The sequence below is a fragment of the Bos javanicus genome, chromosome 4, assembly GCF_032452875.1.
Source record: "Bos javanicus breed banteng chromosome 4, ARS-OSU_banteng_1.0, whole genome shotgun sequence".
NCBI classification, from domain to species: Eukaryota; Metazoa; Chordata; class Mammalia; order Artiodactyla; family Bovidae; genus Bos; species Bos javanicus.
In genome coordinates this window covers 92470006-92492522 of record NC_083871.1, presented here as the reverse complement: position 1 = coordinate 92492522, position 22517 = coordinate 92470006, and the positions used below count along the sequence as shown (strand labels likewise).

General features: G+C 44.3%; 1 protein-coding gene across 1 annotated transcript in view; it reads right to left on the bottom strand.

Moving 5' to 3' along the window:
• SND1 (staphylococcal nuclease and tudor domain containing 1) overlaps positions 1-22517 on the bottom strand; it is a 421336-nt gene that overhangs the window by 379799 nt on the left and 19020 nt on the right. The window contains exons 2-3 of the mRNA XM_061414616.1: positions 9023-9172; positions 3301-3421 (exon numbers count right to left, since the gene is read on the bottom strand). Coding sequence (XP_061270600.1) covers positions 3301-3421; positions 9023-9172 — 271 coding nt within the window. The remainder of the gene's footprint in view (positions 1-3300; positions 3422-9022; positions 9173-22517) is intronic.

Sequence of the window (22517 nt, the reverse complement as noted above, 5' to 3'; positions counted from 1 at the left end):
TCTTCAAGGAATAATGTTACCCACTAACTGGACAAGGCAGCAGGCTGGGGTTGGGTTTTTCAGAGAACCTCTTCTCCCTCAAAATGTCTCATCTCTAGGACCCAGAGATACATCTTCTCTGGGCTTATTTTTTAGTGTATCTCCCAAGCCAAAGGCAATCTCAGGAACTCCAGGAGACTGATGGGAAAGCAAGGCACAAGTAGCAGCTAGGGAGAGGATAAAGAACACTGACCTAAGGAGAAGAGGCTGGTGCTCAATACAAACGCTGCCACTTCACAGCTCTCTTTGCGCCTCAGTCACATACTCACCCATAAAATGGGAAGAGTGCCTGTCTAGATGGGTTCTTAGGGAATTCAATGTGTGTAAATCGCCAAGTGCAGTGCCAAGCACACAGCAGGAATGCAAACAACAGAATCCAAAGGCAGCCCCCACACCTGCACAATCAGATGGCAGAGACACTTAGGGTGGCCCATTTATGTTTTACACCAGAGTCCAGTCCCTCTCAGGATGTCCCATTCTCCAGGAGGCCACCAAGACAAGCTACATCATTTGATAAACACACTCTCGTGTTCTTAAGAGATGCAAGGGAGAGAGTCCAGACTTCCAATCTCACACAGCAGTCTCAGAGCAGGCAAGAAAAATGAAGTGAAACAAAAAACACAACCCGATTAGGTTCCACCTGGGCACCAGGACCATTAACTGCATTTCCATGCCACTGAAAAAGCTTTTAGGCTTGGTGTATTCTCTTAAATCTCTGCTTGTCAGCCAAAACGATAAAAGAAGACATCTATGAGGGAATCACCACATAAAAATCTTTAATATAGCAGAGAACAAGCTCCTCGATAAACTGAAACACAGCAGTCTAGCTGATAGGTAACATCAGCATAGAATAAAATTCTGTAAGATTTATATTCAGTATGTCATGCATTCATTGAATTCTGCAAGCAACAAGAAGTCTACATACTAGGCCCAAACCCAACCTAAATGCCCTGCCATTAGCCCTGTCCAAATTTCTGAGGCAAATCATAAGCCCCCTTTTCTAGCACACACAGAAGGTTGAGATGAATGCTGTGCATACAAAGAAAGTTCAGGTTCTGAAGCTGAATGTGAATCACAAGAACCTTTGCACTGGAGTTACTGCTGAGGCCAGACACAGAAGCACACAGCTATCTGCCATCAATAAATATTACACTGATTCTTTCAGAGCAACAGGAATAATCCCACAGAGTGGGAAGTCAAAAGGAAGAACTCCACAATTATGGGAAAAGTTGAGCAGTAAGGTATCAACAGGTCAGTGCGTAAAAAGAACGAAGGCAAGGTACAAAGAAGGTGAACGGCCATAAAACCAGCTGGTCAACAGCAACCCCGATAGCTCTCAGACAGCTCCTTGGCACAGAGCACTCTGAAAGGGCTATTGGCTGGCTCATTTCTGAATGAGTTGATTGCTCCTTCAAAAGGGAGAAAAACACAATTCTCTGGGCCAAACTCCCAAAGAAGGCAACAAAATGTTATGGATACAGTACTGAAAACGGGGAATCTGTAGGACAGAGATACAATACTTGCTTATTACTAATCAAAGTACAAATCTGATCAAGTCACAATTGGGGCTGGTATTCAGAATAGGTGGGTGACTATATTTTCCCCACAATTTGAAGATTAATCAGTCATCTTTGCCTTTAAAAAAAGTAGTTCTAGGTTAACCACAAATTCTCATATTCTTTTACTCTCCTCCATCATAAAAAGAGTATTCACAGGAGAATTCCCTGGAGGTCCAGTAGTTAGGCCCCCATACCCTCACTGCCAGGTTCCCAAGTTCAATCTCTGGTTACAGAACTAAGATCCCACAAGCTACATAGCACAGCCAAAAACAAACAAACAAAAAAACCTAGTAGCCACGTAAACCAGAATTTACTGTACAGCACACAGAATTATATTCAATATCCTGTCACAGTCTATAATGGAAAAGAATCAGAAGCTACATACCTGAAGCATAATACTGTAAGTCAACTACAGTTAAATGAATATTTCAATCCATCTACATATAGCAAAAAAAAAAAAAAGAGTAGCCACAAAACAGGATAAATGTGTGAACGCTAATTAATTAGCTGAAGCACTGTTTCATTGCAGTTGGCACTGAGAGTTAGTTAAAATAACTGAGTGAAAATATTAAACTTTAAGCCATTAAGCCATTGAAACTGAAAGATGCAGATAATTTCAAAATCACTCTTAGTAAATACTTATCAATCATCTCCTATGTGCCAGGTTTTATCAAATCAAACAGTGCATTATTAACATGCTAAATTATATCCATTCCGTCACATGGATCAGTTTAAAAAGCAAATTTCTAAACACAACTTTAAATTTTACATGGCAGGGCCCCTTGGCAACTAAGCCCATGCGCCACAACTACTGAGCTCTCACTCTAGAGCCTGTGCTCCACAACAAAAGAAGCCTCCTCAGTGAGAAGTCTGTGTACCGCAAGGAAGAGTAGACCCTGCTCATCACAACTAGAGAAAGCCCATGCAACAACAACAAAGACCCTGCACATCCGAAAATATTAAATAAATAAATTAAATTAAATTTCAAATGGCGGCTACAGTTAAACAGCTAAACCACAGGCCTGTGTGTGTGCACACACAAATATATTTACTGAGTGCATACTCTGTCCTTGGAGAAGGAAACAGCAACCCACTCCAGTACTCCTGCCAGGAGAGTCCCATGGACAGAGGACCCTGGTGGGCTACAGTCCATGGCGTCACAAACAGTCAGACACAACTTAGAGACTAAAAACAACAAGTAAGAGTACATAGTAGAAGAGCCAGGAACCTACATCATACCACTCCGGAGCCTGTGTTCTTTCCACTCCATTATAAATCGTGTGGCCTGCAGAAAACCACAAGCCCTAAACAATTCATGCTTTCTTAAAGAGAAAAGAAAGGAGAAGAGCCACAAGACAGATAAAGGAAATAGCAGATGCAATAGGAAATCTATAGGAATTCAACTAGCACCCTGACCTAGAAGCACAGAGCCAATGAGTTCGACGGGCTGATGGCCTGCATATGGAGAAAACGAATACTACACTGTCCACACACATCTAAACCAAGGCAGGAAAGCGGGCACAGGATGAACAAGGAGCAGGCAGATCAGGGCCGTTCCTGTGCACCTACGTACCCAGAGTTCTGCACCCTCCCAGTAAGACCCACAGCCGACCGTCCACAGCCACCTCCACCAGGTGAAAACTGACCTTGGGAGAAACTTCAGACTAGGAGAAAAACGAGCCCTTTTGCCCTTGCTACTCACCTTTTCCAAGATAGATCATGCCATACTCTCGCCCCTGTGGAGTCTTGTTTTCTATCGTGAAGCATACTTCTTTCCCAATCAGCTTCTTCCGAAGGAACTCTCGAGCAGGAAATGCCCAGGGCTGAAAGACAGGACCACCACGTTCAGGAGCCAGGCCGGTTTCACACTACACAATCAACATCCAAGCAACTTCACTCCTTCAACAACCCGGCAAACACACTAGGCCCTGAGGAGAAGGTAAAAATGAAACACACACAGCCCGGCTCACTTGCTGCTGCTGCTGCTGCTAAGTCGCTTCAGTCGTGTCTGACTCTATGCGACCCCATAGACGGCAGCCCACCAGGCTCCCCCGTCCCTGGGATTCTCCAGGCAAGGACACTGGAGTGGGTTGCCATTTCCTTCTCCAGTGCATGAAAGTGAAAAGTGAAAGTCAAGTCGCTCAGTTGTGTCTGACTCTTAGCGACCCCATGGACTGCAGCCTACCAGGCTCCTCCATCCATGGGATTTTCCAGGCAAGAGTACTGGAGTGGGGGCTCACACACTTAGGGGCTCCTAAAAAATGAAGGTCTGATTGTTGCTGTAACTTGCACCAGCCCAAAAAACAGGAACCATGGTTTCCAGGCACCAGCACTAGGACTTTCCTCACCTCCAAAACTGTCTTATTCCAAGCTACAGTTTACTTCTTACTTAGTAACAGGCCCCGGTAAGGGATCAGCTTGACAACGGTGATTCTTTCCTCTCACCCGTTAAAGACCCTGACACAGGGCTGAGCCACACATCCACAGTGGGTACAAACAGAGCCCCCATGTGATTTGAAGATGCTGTGCAAAAGGATGGTTTTGCCTCATCACCTTGGGGATGGTACAGACAAAGGGAAATGTCTCTTCTGAAGAAGCCCTGTTGCAGTCAGGGGTCACTAGCACTTGAATTTGCAGTCTGGACCCAGCTCGGTGCCCTAAGGTCCCTTAGAACAGAAATGAGGAAGGAGAGGGTAAGAGTTCAAGGAGGACATGATCTGCAGAAGTTCACGGGCAGAAACAATTAACATACAAAAGGGCAGGGTGGTATATAATATGCACGCGCTACGACCTCCTGGAGCCTCAAAACATGGGCTCTGCATAGTAAAGGCAAAACAGTCCATCACTGACCGGAAAAGGAAGCATCTGCCTACCTTTTCAGTCCATGAAGATTATTCCATGGGGTGAGCCAAGAAGCTTTTCTAGAAGAAAAACATCCATGACTTCCCAGAAACCAGAATCCAATTTAAAGGTGGCAGTCCACCAACCTGCTGGGCCCGTGTTCACAAAACCAGTACTGTCAGCCAACACCAACTGTGGACAGTTCTGGGAAGAACTAATCCTGAGTAAGTGCTCTTAAAGACACAAAAACAAGCCTGCTCACTCATTTAACGCACTCTTCTCAAAGCACCAATAAGCAAAAGAGCCAACCACTCAAAGGCAATATGGAGCTCACCATATTTTTATCTCCTGTTTCCACCCTTTGTCCCATACCACAATAATGGAAGTAGATACCTGTAACCAAAGAGAGTCTCATGACTGATAATGAGCCCAAATACCAGCCACATCACAGACACAAATACTAAACCAATTAACAGAGCCTTGCACATTTTTATCACCTTAGTCACTTACTCTAAAAACATCCTCGGCCATAGATCGAATGTCTAGGCTTCAGTTTTTGTGTTTTTTTAGGCTTCAGTTTTGAGTACTACACTAATACCCAAAGTTCAGTAATACACTGCTTCCCCAAATGAAGAGCTCTGACAAAACAAAGTGCCCCAAAGGAAGCCAAGGCTTCGGTAAAAATTCATTTATCAAGGGCTAGTTCACAAAGAAATAGCTAACCCCTATGGGGGAACTTCCACTTCCTACCAACTAGGCAGGATTACCAAAAGCTTTTAAGGCTTGCAGAAGGAGCACCCTTCTCTCAGGACTTGTTTCACAGCTGGTCAGTCACTGGGCAGCAAGAGAAACCCACACCAGAGGTCCTGAGAAGGACATATAACTTATTCTGGAAGGAAAATGATCTAGCTTCTTTAATCTTCCAGCCTTTGCAAGTTGTATTCCATCCAGGGTTGGGCAAATTCAATAACTGGACAAGGTACGGGCCAGGAAGGGAGGCAATTGGGATATTCAAGGAAGCAACTGACCACATGACTGCTCCCAATGCAACAGAGCACTCCACGAGACAGTCCTGTCCACAGAGAGGACAGTCAGCAGAAGGCTACCCCATGGAGAAGGCTATCGCAACAGTGCCCCCCAGAACCACTCTACATATAGGGAAGCTGACTCAAAGCATTCATCCACCACTTCCCGGGTGGCTCAGTGGTAAAGAATCCGCCTGCCAGTGCAGGAGACGCAGGTTCAATCCCTGACTCAGGAAGATTCCCCTGGAGTAGGAAACAGCAATCCAGTATTCCTGCCTGGAGAATCCCATGGACAGAGGAGCCTAGCAGGCTACAGTCCATGGGGTCACAAAGAGTTGGACAGGACTGAGCATGCACAGGTTCATCCACACGGCCCACAACGGCCCCATACGAAGAACCACTGTGATCTCGTCGAGTGATGTCCCAGAGCTCTATCTACAAAGCAATGGCTGTTAAGTGGCTGATTCTCAAAACTGCCTCTTCCCTTCAGAATGCCCAATAGCAGGTGATCTAGCAGTTTGCTCTCCTAGACCCACACAAAGTTCTGGTGTCTACCGTGATGAATGGAATTTTAATTCCCATTTTTTCTTTGCACCAGGTAGACTCCTAAACTACTGAAACAACATTAAATCCCACAACAACATAAGACCTCAAAGCTAGCTAGTCCACCATCCCCCTGTACCACCGGTGTATGTAATTAATCCCTCTCTGGCCCAGCCACCTCACCGTCCCAACTTTCAAAGGCTCCACTGAACGCACAACGACTGTGACATTCATTTCTGTACTTCGTATGAAACCAATGTACAGCTTCACACATAATGAGAGCGTAATAAATCTGTGGGAAATAAATATATAATTCCCACAGTGGCTGTAAATGCAGTGTCCAGGCTGCCTAGAGTAGCCAGGCAACGCCAGGAATTAGCCTGGAGCTGGCAGTGGTGGCTGGGGACACGTAGCAGGGCTGCTTTCATTGCCACAGAGCTCAGGAGAGAGCTAAGTTTCTTTGAAAGCAGACATGAAAGAAGGCAGAGAATAATCAAGGGTACGGTATTTGGGACAGTGACACAAAGGGAAGCAAATGGGCAAAAACGTTCTTGACTCTGAATGCGAAAAAAAACTAGACCTGCTCCAAAACAATGGAAAGCCCGAGAGAAAGCCTTGCCACGTTCCACAATCTACTGATCCTCAAAAGGAGGTGCTTGGGGTCTTTCTCCTTGTTATCCACTGAAATGCTTCCTCACTGGATACCTGCTTCATGCCAGGCACTGACTAGGCAGAAAAACACTGATATGAGAGAAGGTCCCTCCCCTCGAGGAGCTGCCAATCTAGTAAAGAGACACAGGAGCACTGAGCAGGATGACAGCACCAAAAGGGGACAATGAAAGGAGATGTGAGGAGAGACTTGTCAGGGAGCTAGATCTTAGCAGATGATAGGTGATCACCAAGGCACAAGACAGACAAAGAGCTCCCGATGGAGGGGGTGGCCTGAGCCGCGCCATGAGCCGGCAGGACTTGGGTGGCCTGTTAGGAGACCCAAATACTTCCTCGGGGCTGGGACTTCGCATCCCAGAGTGGGTTCAGTGAGAGAAGACTAGAAGCCAAATTACAGAAGGGATTGTATCCCAGGCTGAGGCATTTACATCTGTCCAAGCAGGGATGAGGAATCGCTGAAATACCTGGGAGTAACACTGAGTCAGGGAAAAAATGAAATTATGTTTCAAAAAGATTTGAGAGTATCAGTGGAAGGATTAGAGGACAGGAAAATGAAGGCAGACAGACTGTTCTCTCAATATTCCAAGTACATGTTCAGAGTTGAACAAAGAACAATGACGATGAAGCTTCAAGAATGGAGAAGAGAAATTTTTAAGAAGGCAGAATCTCTAGTCCTCGATAAAAGCTGGGGGTGTTTTCAGAACTGGGTTACTAGTTGGCATCACTCCTTACTTGAGCCAGAGAAACTTCAAGGGCATGGTAGGGGGAAACCACATCACAGCAAGGCAGGGAGAGACTAGACTATTAGACAGAGAAATAGCGGCTGTGGCTGACAAAGGGTGAACTTTGCAGGTTTCTAACACTTCATGTCACAGGGACCTCTGAAGAGTTGCTAGGAGAAACTGAGTTGCTGTGGAAGAGACAAGAACCCACTAACTCGGCCACAGAAATATAAGGAACTAACGAGAGTGGGGGTCAGACTGCGTGGTGTTCTTTCAGCTGGGATAGGTCTGGTAAGATTTTATTGTACCGTTGCACACGCTACAGCTAAGATGTTTTAGAACCAGCTCCAACTGGCCTCGATCCTCACCCACGCAACAGGAAATGAAAACCCAACCCTTCTTTCCTAGAGGTGACCCTGCTTCTTCCTTCTGGGGAAATAAGCTTGATTGGCTTTAGCCAACACTCTTCTGTGCAAAGCAGGCAAGCTGTTACACAACACAAAACTGAAAGGAAAGAACTATTCAAAACATTGGTCAAGAAAACCACTTAGCAGCCAAAATCTGAAAAGTGCTGAGAGAGACTGACTCTTCAGTACTTGGGCTAACCGTACGAGAAGTGTTTGTAGTTGCAGAAATTAAACAGCACCAGTGATGACCACATACCTCCCCAGTGGCTCAGCCCTAAAGAATCTGCCTGCAATGCAGGAGGCCCAGGTTCAATCCCTGGATCAGGAGGATCCCTTGGAGGAGGAAATGGCAACTCCCTCCAGTATTATTGTCTAGGAGATCCCATGGACAAAGGAGCCTGGTGGGATACGGTCCATAGGGTCGCAGAGTCAGACACAACTGAGTATCTGAGCACACACAGATGACCACAGCTAACATCTGTTAAGTAGCTCATAGGCCCGTGCAAAGCATTCTCCACCATCTTGGTTAATCCTCACTGAACAACCGACGTATACAGTACGGTTATTCCCAATACTTGTGCTTACTGAGAAAAGACCAATGGAAAATAACTGATCTTTGTCTATTAAGAATCTAATTGCTGATGAGAGAATTGGGGATGATTTTTCTCTATTTCCTGAATACTGTTTCATCATCTTAAGTCCAACAAAATGCTTTTTATTACAGATGAAAAAACTACATGTTTTTCATTAAACGTCTGCTTATATGGATGATAAATGTCTCTGACGACTCAAGACTATAGTAACACCTGTAGTGTTTGGGGAGATGAACTAGATTTTTTGTTGTGCATCCCTCTGAATTTTGAAGGTGAAGGATTTAAACATAAATGAAGGGGCTAGGCCGTAACCAATACCAACCTCAAACAGCTGAGACTATCTAGGAAATATTCTAACCTGTTCAAAGAGAAACACGGTAAACCTGAAAAGGCTAATAAACCTGGAAAGGCTCTAAACTTACGGGAAAGTATATGAGGAAAAGAGAAAGGAGTTACTGGGATTAAAGGCAGTGAATGCATAAACCAAGGCATGCCACTGTGGGTCTATCACTAGTCCTGTGACATAAAAATACTCAAAATATACATACAAGAAAGGACATCAAACGTGCAGTCAAGGAGGAGACTATCACCAGGGTCCACAGGCTCGCGAGGAAAAGCACCTACCTCGTCCGGGGTGTCTTTTGCATCGGGTTGTGCGACAGCTGCCCTGCGGGCGAGGTTTCCAGCGCGAATGTTGCTAAGGTTGATCTGCCTCTCAGGAGGAGGACCCCCACGAGGCTGCCCGCGGACAATGATGGCGCACCCTGAGAGCACCTAGGTCGAGGGAGAAACAAAAATTCAGCCACTGAAAGGTAACATCGCCATAACAGAGATGGTCCACGACTGTATCCCCAACATCTAGAACAGTACACAGCACTCAAACATTTATTGAACGACTGAATGAACAAGATTACTTTCAATTTTTTAAGAGAAATACTTACATAAAACCTTGGGGTTGATTCTAAAGGGACTGACCCAGAAATAAAAATGAGAATTAAACAAGATGATAGAAAAGTCAGAAAAGATTGGAGGGTGAAGAGGCATGTGAGTCATGGAGAAGAGCCTTTGTAATTTCATCCCAGCAAGCTGACCACCACCTGTGTTCTTTTCAATTATTAAGAAGCTAATGTCTCCATCCACACAAGCTGTTCTACGATGGGAAAAGCAAACAACGGAAGAAAGCCAGAGAAAAGTGGATGTTGAAGGAAGAAGCCTTGACACGCCACCCACACCAGCCGGAAGGACCCGAGGGTGCCCAGGGCTAAGGTGCAAGTAGTGCGGCCAGAGTCCAGGACTCAGTCCTTCCTCTGCAGACAGTGCTCAGAGTCGAGGCTAAAAGAAAAACACAGTGCTCAGAGTCTAGGCTAAAACAGTCTAGGCTAAAGCAGACCCTCTAGAAAACTCATGACCTCCGTGATGAAAACAGGGCAATCGAAGAAGGACCTTCGGGCTCCCAAGCCCAGTAGTTCCTTCGCTCTCTCTGAAGAAGGATGTCTAGCATACCACCCACTTGCAACTATGGAAAGAGCTCTAAAGCTCACTTCAAATATTTGCAGGGAGGAGGGAGAAAGGGTTTCACGCGGCAGAAGAGAAGAAAAGGCACACAGCAAAAATGACAAACATCGCCCAAGCTATTCAAATTCTTTACACAATTTTATCACCAGGGAGGCTTGAGCAGCGCCTTCGCATGAGCTGAAAGGCTTAATCCCATGTTTCAAAACAAATAGCTGCTGAACAAATAGTTAGAAGGCTGGAGAGCCCTGCCAGTGTAGAACTTCACAGCAGACTAGACCACGGAGTTTTCTGTAAAGGAAACAGTCCTTGGAAAAGAAGCTGACTCAGAGGAAAAAAAGAATAGGAAGGGAAGCCACTTCAATAGTCATCTGCTTAGCTGACTTGTCTCCCTCGCCTCTCCACCTTAACTCATGCTTAAATTGTGGGCAAGTAATACAAATAAAGAACTGCATTAAACATATATGAATGCGGTTGGCCAAAAATTTCCGTCGAGTTTTTCCATAAGATTTTATGGAAATAACCTGAACGAACATTTTGGCCAATCCATTACATCTTAAAGAATAAGAAACAACAAGTAAGTAACCATCACCCAAGTTAAGAACTAGAACACTGAGGACTCCCTGGCAGTCCAGAGGTGAAGAATCCACCCTCCAATGCAGGAACGTGGGTTTGATCTCTGACTTAAGATCCCACATGCTGTGGGGCAGCTAAGCTCGAGTGCCACAACTAGTGAAGAGCCCCTGGCTGCAAGGGGGACCCAGGGCAGCTAAATTTATAAAAGAAGAACTAGAACACCGGCAGGACCTTGGATGCCATGTCCCTCTAACTCGCAGCCCCTTTTGCTGACCACCACCTCTATTCTAACCATTGTGATAACCTCTCCCTTGCTTTTCTATAGTGTTACCTTTGTGTATATGTTTCCATGCACTATGGTGCTTCCTCATCTCCTATTTCTAATCTCTATATACGCTGAGTCGACAGCAATGTAAACTCATCACTGACTTGCTTCTTTTGCCCCTTTTTGGTAAAACCCATTCATGCCAAAACACTATTCACTTCTGTGGCTGTACAGTACTCCACTTATGAATCTATCCTACTTTCTTACAGAAACTCTGTCGGAAAAATACACACATTCTAATTAAAAAAAAAAAAAAAAGTAACATCTCATTATCCCCAATAACTTAAGCACACAGACCTTGGTCTATGAGTAGTCTACACTTCCCTGGCTACACCATCACACACATAATAAAAGACTGCCTTCCTTATCTAGTTATAAGTCATTTTTTCATTTTATCCTCTGTGATCCAGTGTTACCAGCAATCGAAACCTTACAGCCTCCAACCGAACAGCCTTTCTTGAGAACCCATGCCCTGGGCATCATCCCAGGGATCTGACACTTTAAAAAGACAAGCCCTCAAACAAAGTAAAGCCAAAGAACAGATACACTACAGCACAGGATGGCTGATGTTCCTAAAATGAGAAGGGCCAAAGAAAGAAAAGAACTTGGAAGTGACTCGTTTACAGTCGATTCTTCACCAAGCGGCACATGAACAGCACGCTGTTGAATACCTGCCTCGACATCACGTACAGTCTCCACAGGACTGAGGAGCACACAGCGTGCAAAGCAGAGTTTCTGTCTCAAAGGCCTATTCCTCGATTCTTGTCAAGCTTTCACGAAAACTCATAAAGCTCTCCCTGAAGACCTAGTACGTCTTGGAAAGCCCAGTTAGATGCTCGCCATGGCTGAGCAATGAGCACTGACCCCAGCTAAGAAACAATCTTTATTTCTCAAGCCTGACAAAGCCTGCTGAAAAGCTCAAGAACACAATGGCTGATAGGTACCCTCTTATTCCCCTTAAATACCAGCAAGGTGTTGCCTCTAACACCCTCAATCTAGTAGACGAGACCCTTGGGGGACAATGGATCTATAACTATTATCCCAGCCCCATAAAGATCTTTAGTAAATAATTTATATGAAGGAATTTTGAAAAATCTTTGTACACTCCCCCCCCTTTCACCTTGAAAGCTATGCTGAAGACTGCTGTTAGAGCCTCCTTGCTTTTTTTGCACCAAATAGGCCATTCAGGCAACAGTCCACATTTGAATTAATCTTAGAGAGAGATGACTTTATAGGCTGCGCAACACCTATTGGGTTGGCCAAAAAGTTCATCAGGTTTTTCCATAAACGCTTACAGGAAAATCCAAATGAACTTTTTGGCCAACCCAATACAACTGAAGGTGCAAATGTAAGCGACAACCACCAAGTCAACCTTCCAAGGACAGATACTCACTGTGGCAGGCACTGCTGTTCCTGTGCCCCCAGGAAGAAAGGACTAACATGCCTATGTCTTTCCTCTGAAACGCTCTCCCTGTCGTTCATTTGGCCACAGCGTTAGTAATGAGATAGGAAGACTGTCTACAGACCATCATGGAAGGAAGAGACCTGTCTGCATGGAAAGAACTCATTTCCTTCCTAGTATTTATGCAAACTGAAATAGGTCAAAACACATTCCATCTCCATGTTTTTTCGCTCTCTCCATTTCATCATCTTACAAGTACTCTTCAATTCCCTCCACCTGTCTCACTTGTCAAAAGTCTTTACTCAAGTTCTTCCTCAATAAAAATATTTAATGGTCTTCTCTTGCCTAAGTTTCCCTAATGAATAAAGCCAAGGGAAAGGTCTTCCGGGGAGAAAATATTTTAAATGTCTTTAAGTGAAATATGAAAAAGACCAATGGTCTATATATCAAACTTAACATGAATCTCATATGGCATGAAAATAAGTCATTTTTCTTCTATAAGTCACTAGATCTGACATGTAAGTTGATTACTTACAATTTTTATCCACTGATTAATCCATTTATTTGTTCAACATAAATTTACTGAGTGCCTTCTATATGCCAGGCATTGTTCCAGGCAAGTAACATGCCTCGAGTGAACTAAAACAGACAAAAATGTCTGCTCCTGGAGAGCAGACATTCTAGTGCAGGGAGTCAGATAAACAATAAACAAGTAAAATACTGTCTGTTATTCAGAATTTTAATTTCAGAAGAATAACGTTAAGATTGAGAGGAAACTGTCAGGGGTAATCGTTCTGCCAAAGCTGTACTGATTCATGTTGCAAACTTTCATGAATGTGGTAATTATCCTTAATTGCTAATTTATAGGGCATAAAAAGCAATTCATATGGTAACTGCTTTATCCAATTATATTAATAAAATGACATATTCTAGAGAAACGATCTGATCTTAGCCCTACCTGATACACCAGGAGGTTTGTGAAAACAGCTGTCACAATGAGTCAGTTTGATTGAGGTCATGAATTAGACAGTTCTCAGCTCTGCCAATAAAGGTTACAGAGAAACGTGGTATGATTCAGAGGACCTGGCTTCAGGGCATGAGTCCGAGGCTGACAGAGACTGAAACAAGTCAGCTGAGAAGGAAAATGGGGACTCAAACTGATCAAACCCACTAAGATTTTACTAGGAGAGTTACCTAACAGTGACATGCTTTATAGGCCGCAACTGAAATACTGCTCAGCAACAGCAACCCCACCTTAAATCATCACTAGATACTGATAAATGACTTGGTTTAACACTTAAACCCCCAGACCACAAACACCAAAAGACAGAAAATCTCTTATACAAAAACCTAGCCACACTACACTTAGGGCAAAAAAAGTGATGGTACAGAAAACCACATGATGTTCTGAGTTGCTCAGTCGTGTCCGACTCTGCGACCCCATGGATGCACTCTCCACTCTCCATGGGGCTTCTCCAGACAAGAATACTGGAGTGGGTTGCCATGCCCTCTTTCAGGGGATCTGCCCAACCCAGGGATAGAACCCAGGTCTCCTGCACTGCAAGCAGATTCTTTACCAGCTGAGCTACCAGGGAAGCCCCATAGAAAACCATAAATACGTCAACAAAACCAGAATTTTTTTTTTTCACAGCACCAAGAGCAAACATCTTCCCTTAAAAATCATATCTTACTAGGTGAGAGTATCTTATTAGCTCTACAAGGAGGACTAGCTTAACACGTTTATCTGCCTGTTTAGATATAACAATAATATCTCAGTCATATCTGCCAATATGAAGATCCAGTATAAATAAGGATAGGACTTCTCTGGTGGTCCAGTGGTTAGGAATCCACCTTGCAATGCAGGGGACACGGGTTTAATACCCTGGTCCAGGAAGATTCCCACACATCATGGAGTAACTAAGCCCGTGCACCACAACCACTGAGCCCACGCGCTCTAGGGCCTGTGAACCACAACAAGAAAAGCCTCCTCAAGGAGAAGCCCACCCTCCGCAACTACAGAAAGCCCACACGCAGGCACGAGGGCCCAGCACAGCAAAAAATAAATAAACAAATCTTAAAAAAAAGGCGGGGAGGGGGGCGGTAAGGACAGTCACCTGATGAATACCAAAATGTTACAAAAAGGAAGCCCCAAATAAACTCAAAAATGTATGGTCAACTGCTTTTCAAAAAGGGTGCGCAGATAACTGGGAAAGAACCTCTCAACAAAAACTGTACCAGTAAAATTGGACTGCTGTTGTTTAGTCCAACTCTTTTGTGACTCCCAAGGACTACAGCCCACTAGGCTCCTCTGTCCACGGGATTTCCCCAGCAAGAATACTAGAGTGAGCTGCCATGCCCTCCTCCAGGGGATCTTCCCAACCAAGGGATAGAACCCGAGTCTCCTGCATTGCAGGTGGATTTTTTACCACTGAGCCAACAACGAAGCCCTGGGAAAACTGGATATCCAAACGCAAAAGAATGAAACTGGATCTCCACCTCACACCATATACAAAAGTTAACTCAAAGGATCAAAGACCTAAGTGTAATAAGAAGCTCTTAGAAGAAAACATTGTGATGGTGGATAATGCATGGATTAGGCAATAACACCATCTTAGAAAGCACAAACAACCAAAAACATTATGCTTCACTGGATACTACCAAGAAAGTGAAAAGACAATATTCACAAAACATATCTGATAAGGGTCTAGTATCTGGAATAAGGAAATATCGTAATTCAACAATTGAAAATGGGCAAGAATTTGAACAGATATCTATCCAAAGAAGATACACAAATGGCCAGTAAGCATATGAAAAGATACTCAACATTATTAGTTGTAAGGGAAATGTAAATCAAAACCACAATGACGTATCATCACTTCACAGTCACTGCTGCTGCTGCTAAGTCGCTTCAGTCGTATCCGACTCTGTGCGACCCCGTAGACGGCAGCCCACCAGGCTCCCCATCCCTGGGATTCTCCAGGCAAGAACACTGGAGTGGGTTGCCATTTCCTTCTCCAATGTGTGAAAGTGAAAAGTGAAAGTGAAGTCGCTCAGTCGTGTCCGACTCCTAGCGACCCCATGGACTGCAGCCTACCAGGCTCCCCCGTCCATAGGATTTTCCAGGCAAGAGTACTGGAGTGGGTTGCCATTGCCTTCTCCGTTCATAGTCACTAAGGTGGCTATAATCAATAAGACAGACAAAAGCAAGTGGTAACAAGAATGTGGAAAAATTAGAACCCTGATACACTGTTTGTGATGCAGTCACTTTGGAAAACACTCTAGCAGTCCCTCAAAAGTCAAACAAAGAATTATCCTGTGACCCAGCAATTCCACTGCTAGGTACATGCCCAAGAAAAATAAAACATACATCCACACAATATCTTGTACACAACTGTTCATGGCAACATTATTCATAAGAGCCAAAAGGAGCAGAAACAATCCAATGTCCATCAAGTGAAGAATGAATAACAAAATGTGGTATATCTGTGAAATGGATATTATTCAGAAATAAAAAAGAAATAAGGTAGTGATTGATGCTACAACATGGATAAATCTTGAAAACACGCTAAGTGAAAGAAGTCAAGACAAAAAAGCCACATACTGAATAATTCTATTCACATGAAGTGTTCAGAAGAGGCAAATCCATAGAGATAGAAGTAGATGAAGGGTTCTCAAGGGCTGGAGGAAGAAAAAGGGAGTGACTGCTAGTGAGTCCAGGGTTTCTTTTCCTTCTGAGTACCAATGAAAAATGTTCTAGAATTAGACAGTTCTAACAGTCTTGTGAATAATTTTAGGGTATGTACATTTATTTGGGCTTCCCTGGTAGCTCAGCTGGTAAAGAATCCTCCTGCAATGCAGGAGACCCCTGTTCAATTCCTGGGTCGGGAAGATCCCCTGTAGAGGGATAGGCTGCTCACTCCAATATTCTTGGGCTTCCCTTGTGGCTCAGCTGGTAAAGAATCCACCTGCAATGTGGGGGACCTGGGTTCGATCCCTGGGTTGGGAAGATTCCCTGGAGAAGGGAACGTTTACCCACTCCAGTGTTCTGGCTTGGAGAATTCCATGGACTGTATAGTCCATGGGGTCACAAAGAGTCAGAGACAACTAAGTGACTTTCACTTTCATATTTATTTCAATTAAAATAACTGCTAAGGTCCAATACGGATGTGCATTAATACAACATAAAATGTCTCTTTCACCAAAGGGGTATTTCCATATCTTGCAGGAAGATTAGACCCTTAGCTGAACAACACCAACAGGCAGCTGACTCAGACCCAGAAGTCAGGCATGGTGACTCCCAACAGAGTGAAGGGCAACTGTAAACTTTCAAATCCTTGAGAAATAACAAGGTAGAAGTCACAGGAAAGAAGCCAAACTTCAGTGAAATCTACAAAGCCCAAAAAAGGAGAAAGATGACCAAAAACAATACAAGTTTTTTCTTCGAGATAAGTAGAATGAACTCCTTCCCTCTGTGGCACAGAAAGAAGAACCAAGAAGGTCACTGAACTAAACAGTCCATAGTGCCATCTGGAAGCTTGCCAAGGCCACCACCCAGAGGCTGCTCAGAGGACAAAGGAGCAGGCCAGTGACTCTTCTCCAGACAAGGTGCCCTCTCCACCCAAAAATGCCTTCAGGGGACGGGGAAGAATTGTGGTGTAATTGTTAATGAAGCAAAAAACATCTAAAGAAATGGAATTAAGGCAAGTGTAGAACTTAAAAAAAAAAAACTAACTTGGAGAAAAATCTCAAAAAGTGTATCAGGAAAAAGCTTCCTGGCAACCAGAGCTATTGCCTCTCTTTCTTGAAAATTAAAAAGTCATTTGGACAAGGAGCAAGCAATCCCAGAGGACTGTAAGCCCTGTGACCTGGGAGGTCTTTCCAAGCACACATGCCAACATGGCCAGCTTCTTTCTTTTTTCTGGCAAGAGCCAGAGGCAAACCTAAATGAGAGGGGCCCGGCACAATGACCCGGGAGCCCAAGGCCTTGTGGCAGCCCATTCACTTGCGCTGGGTGCACTAACTCATTCAGGAGAGACAATCATAAACGGCTGCTCCAGGGCCGGCTATACCAAGAAATGGACCTCAGTTTGGAAAGAAACAAGTTCAAATCTCAAAGGGGACTCTAACAAGAGTGCAGCTAAGCGAGAGCATCTCAACAAGGCCCTTTTATTGTACAGACGAAAAATCTGTATGTGAAACAGGTAAAGGTGACTTTTGCTTAAAATGAAATTAATGGCAGGGCAAAGACTAGACTGAAGTGTCCGATTCTGATGTTCCACTGTGTCACATGTAGGAACAAGCATCTGAGGAGCTGCTATCTGTTAAAACGGTAGGTGAGATGACCTACTGATTAAATCTTTTCCTCAGTTAAAAATCTCCATTTCTGTGTGCCAGCCGAGCAGGTGTCAGGAACTGTCACTAAGCCAGCAAAGCTTCCATGAGCTGGCTGCCCCAAACCAAACCAACACTTATTAAACATTGCCATATGCAGGGAAAGCAGGCTTACAGTCCCAATTTTACAAAACACCCAAAAAGAGACACAAAGGAAGCAAACTTTAGAATGAGAAAAAGCAGGCTCGGCAAACTACAGCCCACTGGCCAATTCCGCCCTACCACCTGTTCCTGTACAACCCACGAGCTAAAAATGGTTTTTACATTTTTAAGTGGCTTTAAAAAAAAAGAATCAAAAAGATATTATGTAACACATGAAGAGAGTATAAAATTCAAATTTCAGCATCCATAAATAAAGTTTTATTGGAACATGGCCACGTTCATTCATTTATGTAATTGTCTATCTGCTTGCTTTCACACTGAAACGCCAGAGCTGAGTAGTTGCTACAGAGTCCGTATGGCCTGCAAAGGCTAAAGTATTTACTACCTGGCCCTTCACACAGTCAGCCTGCCAGCCTCTGATATAAAACATTATGACAGGGAGTGAGATGAAAACTAGTTTTATGGTAGTCTAAACGTTACGTGCTCAGCAAAAATAAATTCTGGACGACCGCTTCAAGTTACACAGGCTGCTCATCTTTATAATCAGAGAAGGGGCAGTGGTAAGCAGCAAAAGAATTCAATTTCAGTATCAAATCCATGTCGGTGGTGATTTTTGAAAGTTCACTGGCTCTGTTAGCCTCAATTTCCTCATTGATAAGTATATCAGAACATCCATGAGAGGTGTCATGAAACTTAAACAAGGGAATAAAGCCCTTGGCACAGAAGTTGGCCAAAAGACCAAATAAATAAGTCAATATTATTGAGATAAGAAACGGTTCAGGAGTTTTCTAGTGGTTAGAATTCAGTGGTTTCACTGCTGCGGCTCAGGTTCAATTCCTGCGGGGGGATCTGAGATCCTGCAAGCTACTTCGCAAGGACAGAATTTTTTGAAAAAAGTAAGAAATGAAATGGCTCAAAGTGTGGTCTGAAGTAAAGATTGGAAAAAAATAAATGTACCATAGAAAAAGAACCATTTCCTCCTGGGATTTAAAAGTAAACACCAAATTCATGTAAATTCTCCCACCACTGAATTCAACCAGAAGGAATTAGAGAAATGACCTATGATCTCACTCCCCTCCTTTATTACCCAAGATTCTCACTCTCTAGTGAAGTGATTTCTGAACCTCTTGTCCTCAAAGATTATCATAAATAAATATCATATCTTAAGTCTATTGTTATTGTTGTTTAGTTACGAAGTCATGTCCGACTCTGAGACCCCAGGGACTGTAGTCTGCCAGGCTCCTCTGTCCATGGGATTTCCCAGGCAAGGATACTGGAGTGGGCTGCCATTTCCTTCTCCAAGGGGATCTTCTTGACCCAGGGATCGAACCTGTGTCTCCTGCATTGGCAGACGGGTTTTTTTTTTTTTTTTTAACCACTGAGCCACCACCGCCATGTCGCTTCAGTCGTGTCCGACTCTGTGCGACCCCATGGACTGCAGCCTACCAGGCTTCTCTGTCCATGGGATTCTCCAGGCAAGAACACTGGAGTGGGTTGCCATTTCCTTCTCCACCACTGAGCCACAGTGAGCTTCAAACGTGAAAAAGCTCTCTTGACAATTACAGCCTCACATGACCATGACTGTGAAATCAGACAGTCTTAAGTAAAACACTGTGATAATCCCTCATCTGTATGTGAGGACAATACCACCACCTTCTCTGCAGGTTGTGTTATTGAGATGCCTTACAGCAGCTGACACCTAGCAGATACTCAAGAAATATGGGCACAGTGGTCTCTCTTCCCTTCCCTCTCTACTGTCCACCCCTCTACACCCTTACAATGCTCTGCATGGCAGGCACTCATTTTACAGATGAAAAAACTGTAGTACATCAGGACTAGAACACAACCTTTCCCAGTGTACTTTCTAATAAACCACAAATACTAAACATTTGCTATGAGAATTATGCATCAAAAAAGTGGTGATACATGCAAAACACCAAGCCTGTAACTTGCACAAAGAAAGCCTCACCAGGAAGGAACTGGCTCAGGTTCCTAGAAGCCAGAAACCCCACAATGATCCTTTACAGAGCCAAGTCCTCACCACCTACGCTGAGCTCCACTGTGCTCGAGGAACCAGAATCACTCAGAAATCAGAACTCAGCAGGAACTATGTGGCAGGCAGAGGCAAAGTGTCATTCCCAAAAAATTCATTCCAGCTGTCAAGTTTTTCAGAGTAACCATCACGTGTGAAAATAAGCAAAGGAAGAACCAAAAATTAACTGACTCCAAGCTCCAATACTCTGGCCACCTGATGCAAAGAACAGATTCATTGGAAAAGACCTTGATGCTGGGAAAGATCAAGGGCAGGAGGAGAAGGGGGCAACAGAGGATGAGATGGTTAGATGACATCACGGACTCAATGGAATGAGTTTGAGAAAACTCGGAGATGGTGAGCTCCCTGGTGGTTCAGACAGTTAAGAAGCCACCTGCAATGTGGGAGACCTGGGTTTGATCCCTGGATTGGGAAGATCCCCTGGAGGAGGGCATGGCAACCCGCTCCGGTATTCTTGCCTGGAGTATCCCCATGGACAGAGGAGCCTTGCGGGATACAGTCCATGGGGTCGCAAAGAGTCAGACACGACTGAGCGACTAAGCACGGGAGATGGTGAAGGACAGGGAAGCCTGGTGTGCTGCAGTCCATGGAGTCACAAAGAGTCGGACACAACTGAGAGACTGAACAAGAAGAACATAAAAGTGATCATCTGAGCATCACAGGACTTTGACCCCTCAACCAAATGTTTAGGGTCAAGTACTCAGACTGTTAAAGCTAAAGGAAAATTACTGCAGTCATCAGGGCTTTTGCGTGGTGATCTTGCTGTTTAAAATGGCTCACAGGCATCAGGGTCCTGAAGTCTCCCTAGGCACAAAGAAAGCTGTTGTGATGTGCCTCACAGAGAAAATATTAGACAATTTTCGTTCAGGCACAAGTCACAGTGTTGTTGCTCATATATTCAGTGTTAATGAATCAACACTACATATTAAGTAAGAGGACTTTAAACAGAAGCATACAATACAATAAAAGTGAAAGTGAAAGTCGCTCAGTTGTGTCCAACTCTTTGCAACCCCATGGACGATACAGTCCATGGAATTCTCCAGGCCAGAATCCTGGAGTGGGTAGCCTTTCCCTTCTCCAGGGGATCTTCCTAACCCAGAGATCGAACCCAGGTCTCCCATACTGCAGGCAGATTCTTTACCAGCTGAGCCACAAGGGAAGCCCAAGAATACTGGAGTGGGTAGCCTATCCCTTCTCCAGGGGATCTTCCCAACCCAGGAATCAAACCAGGGTCTCTTCCATTGCAGGCAGATTCTTTACCAACTGAGCTATCAGGGAAGCCCAACACAAGATCATGTATCTATCACTTGATGAAAATGTAGTGACCAGAGGCTCATAGGAACTAACTCAGTATTTCTCACAGAAGCAATGGTTCGAAATTCACTAATTTAGTACTTGTGACTTGATGCAACATGCACATGTGCGTGCATGCTAAGTCACCTCAGTCGTGTCCGACTCTTTGAGACCCATGGACTGTAGCCCGGCAGGGTCCTCTGTCCACGGGATTCTCCAGGCAAGAATACTGGAGTGGGTTGTTGTGCCCTCCTCCAGAGGATCTTCCTGACACAGGGGTTGAACCCTCTCCTGAGCTCCTGCATTGCAGGCGGATTCTTTACCACTGAGCCACTGCAGAAATCCCTAATAGAACACAACTACCATGAATGATGACTGTATGTTATAAATACAAAGAGGATATGGCAACCAGGGTGAAAGGGCCACAAGAGTCACTTGCACTGTTCTTACAACTTTTTTGAGATTATGTTAAATTAAAATTGCAACACCTTTTTCAAAAGTGGAAACCATACTACCGGCCACTTTAGAGTCTCAATGACCAGAAAGAACTAGATCTCCTTGGTGGTTCTGAAAATCGCTCTTGCTCCACTCCCTCTGCACACACAACTTACAGAATGAAAGTCAAACTGAAACTGAGCAGGACTCTGTACGGCCTTCACAAAAGCAGTCTCCTAGGCCTTCCAGAGTTCCAAACAGCAGGCACCAGCAGTTACTCATTAGGGAAGTGAGGGGGTGCAGAAACGAAAAAAAGTGTTAAGTAGGAAAAGTAACGGCAACAGTTCAGTGATAAAACAGAGTTCTAGTTCCTCCTCCAGGGATAATATATACAAACATGTGCTGTGTCTCTGAAGGACAGGGAAGCCTGGAGTGCTGCAGTTCACGGAGTCACAAAGAGTCGGACAAGACTGAGCGACTGAACAAGAAGAAGAAAATAAAAGTGATCATCTGAACATAAAAGTGATACACCCAACACTTATCTCTGAGTAGTTCTGCAGAAGCTAAGACCCTTACTCGGGTCAAGTATGGTGACTACAGGCTGTAGACTGTCACCAGAGGCTCAATGGTCGAGACTCACATCACCCTGTTACCTCACCACCAATCAATTAGAAGAAAGTCATAGGCCATGAGCCCTCACCCCAAATGAGGGAGGGATTGGGATTGACAGATACACACTGCTGCTGCTAAGTCGCTTCAGTCGTGTCCAACTCTGTGCAATGCCATAGATGGCAGCCCACCAGGCTCCCCAATCCCTGGGATTCTCCAGGCAAGAACACTGGAGTGGGTTCAGATAAACACTACTATACATAAAATAGGTAACTATTAAGGACCTACTGTAGAGTACAGGGAACTCTATTCAATACTCTGTAACAGCCTATATGGGAAAAGAATCCAAAGAGTGGATGTATCCATCAATGTAACAGATTCACTTCACTCTACACCTGAAAACAATACAATGCTGTAAACC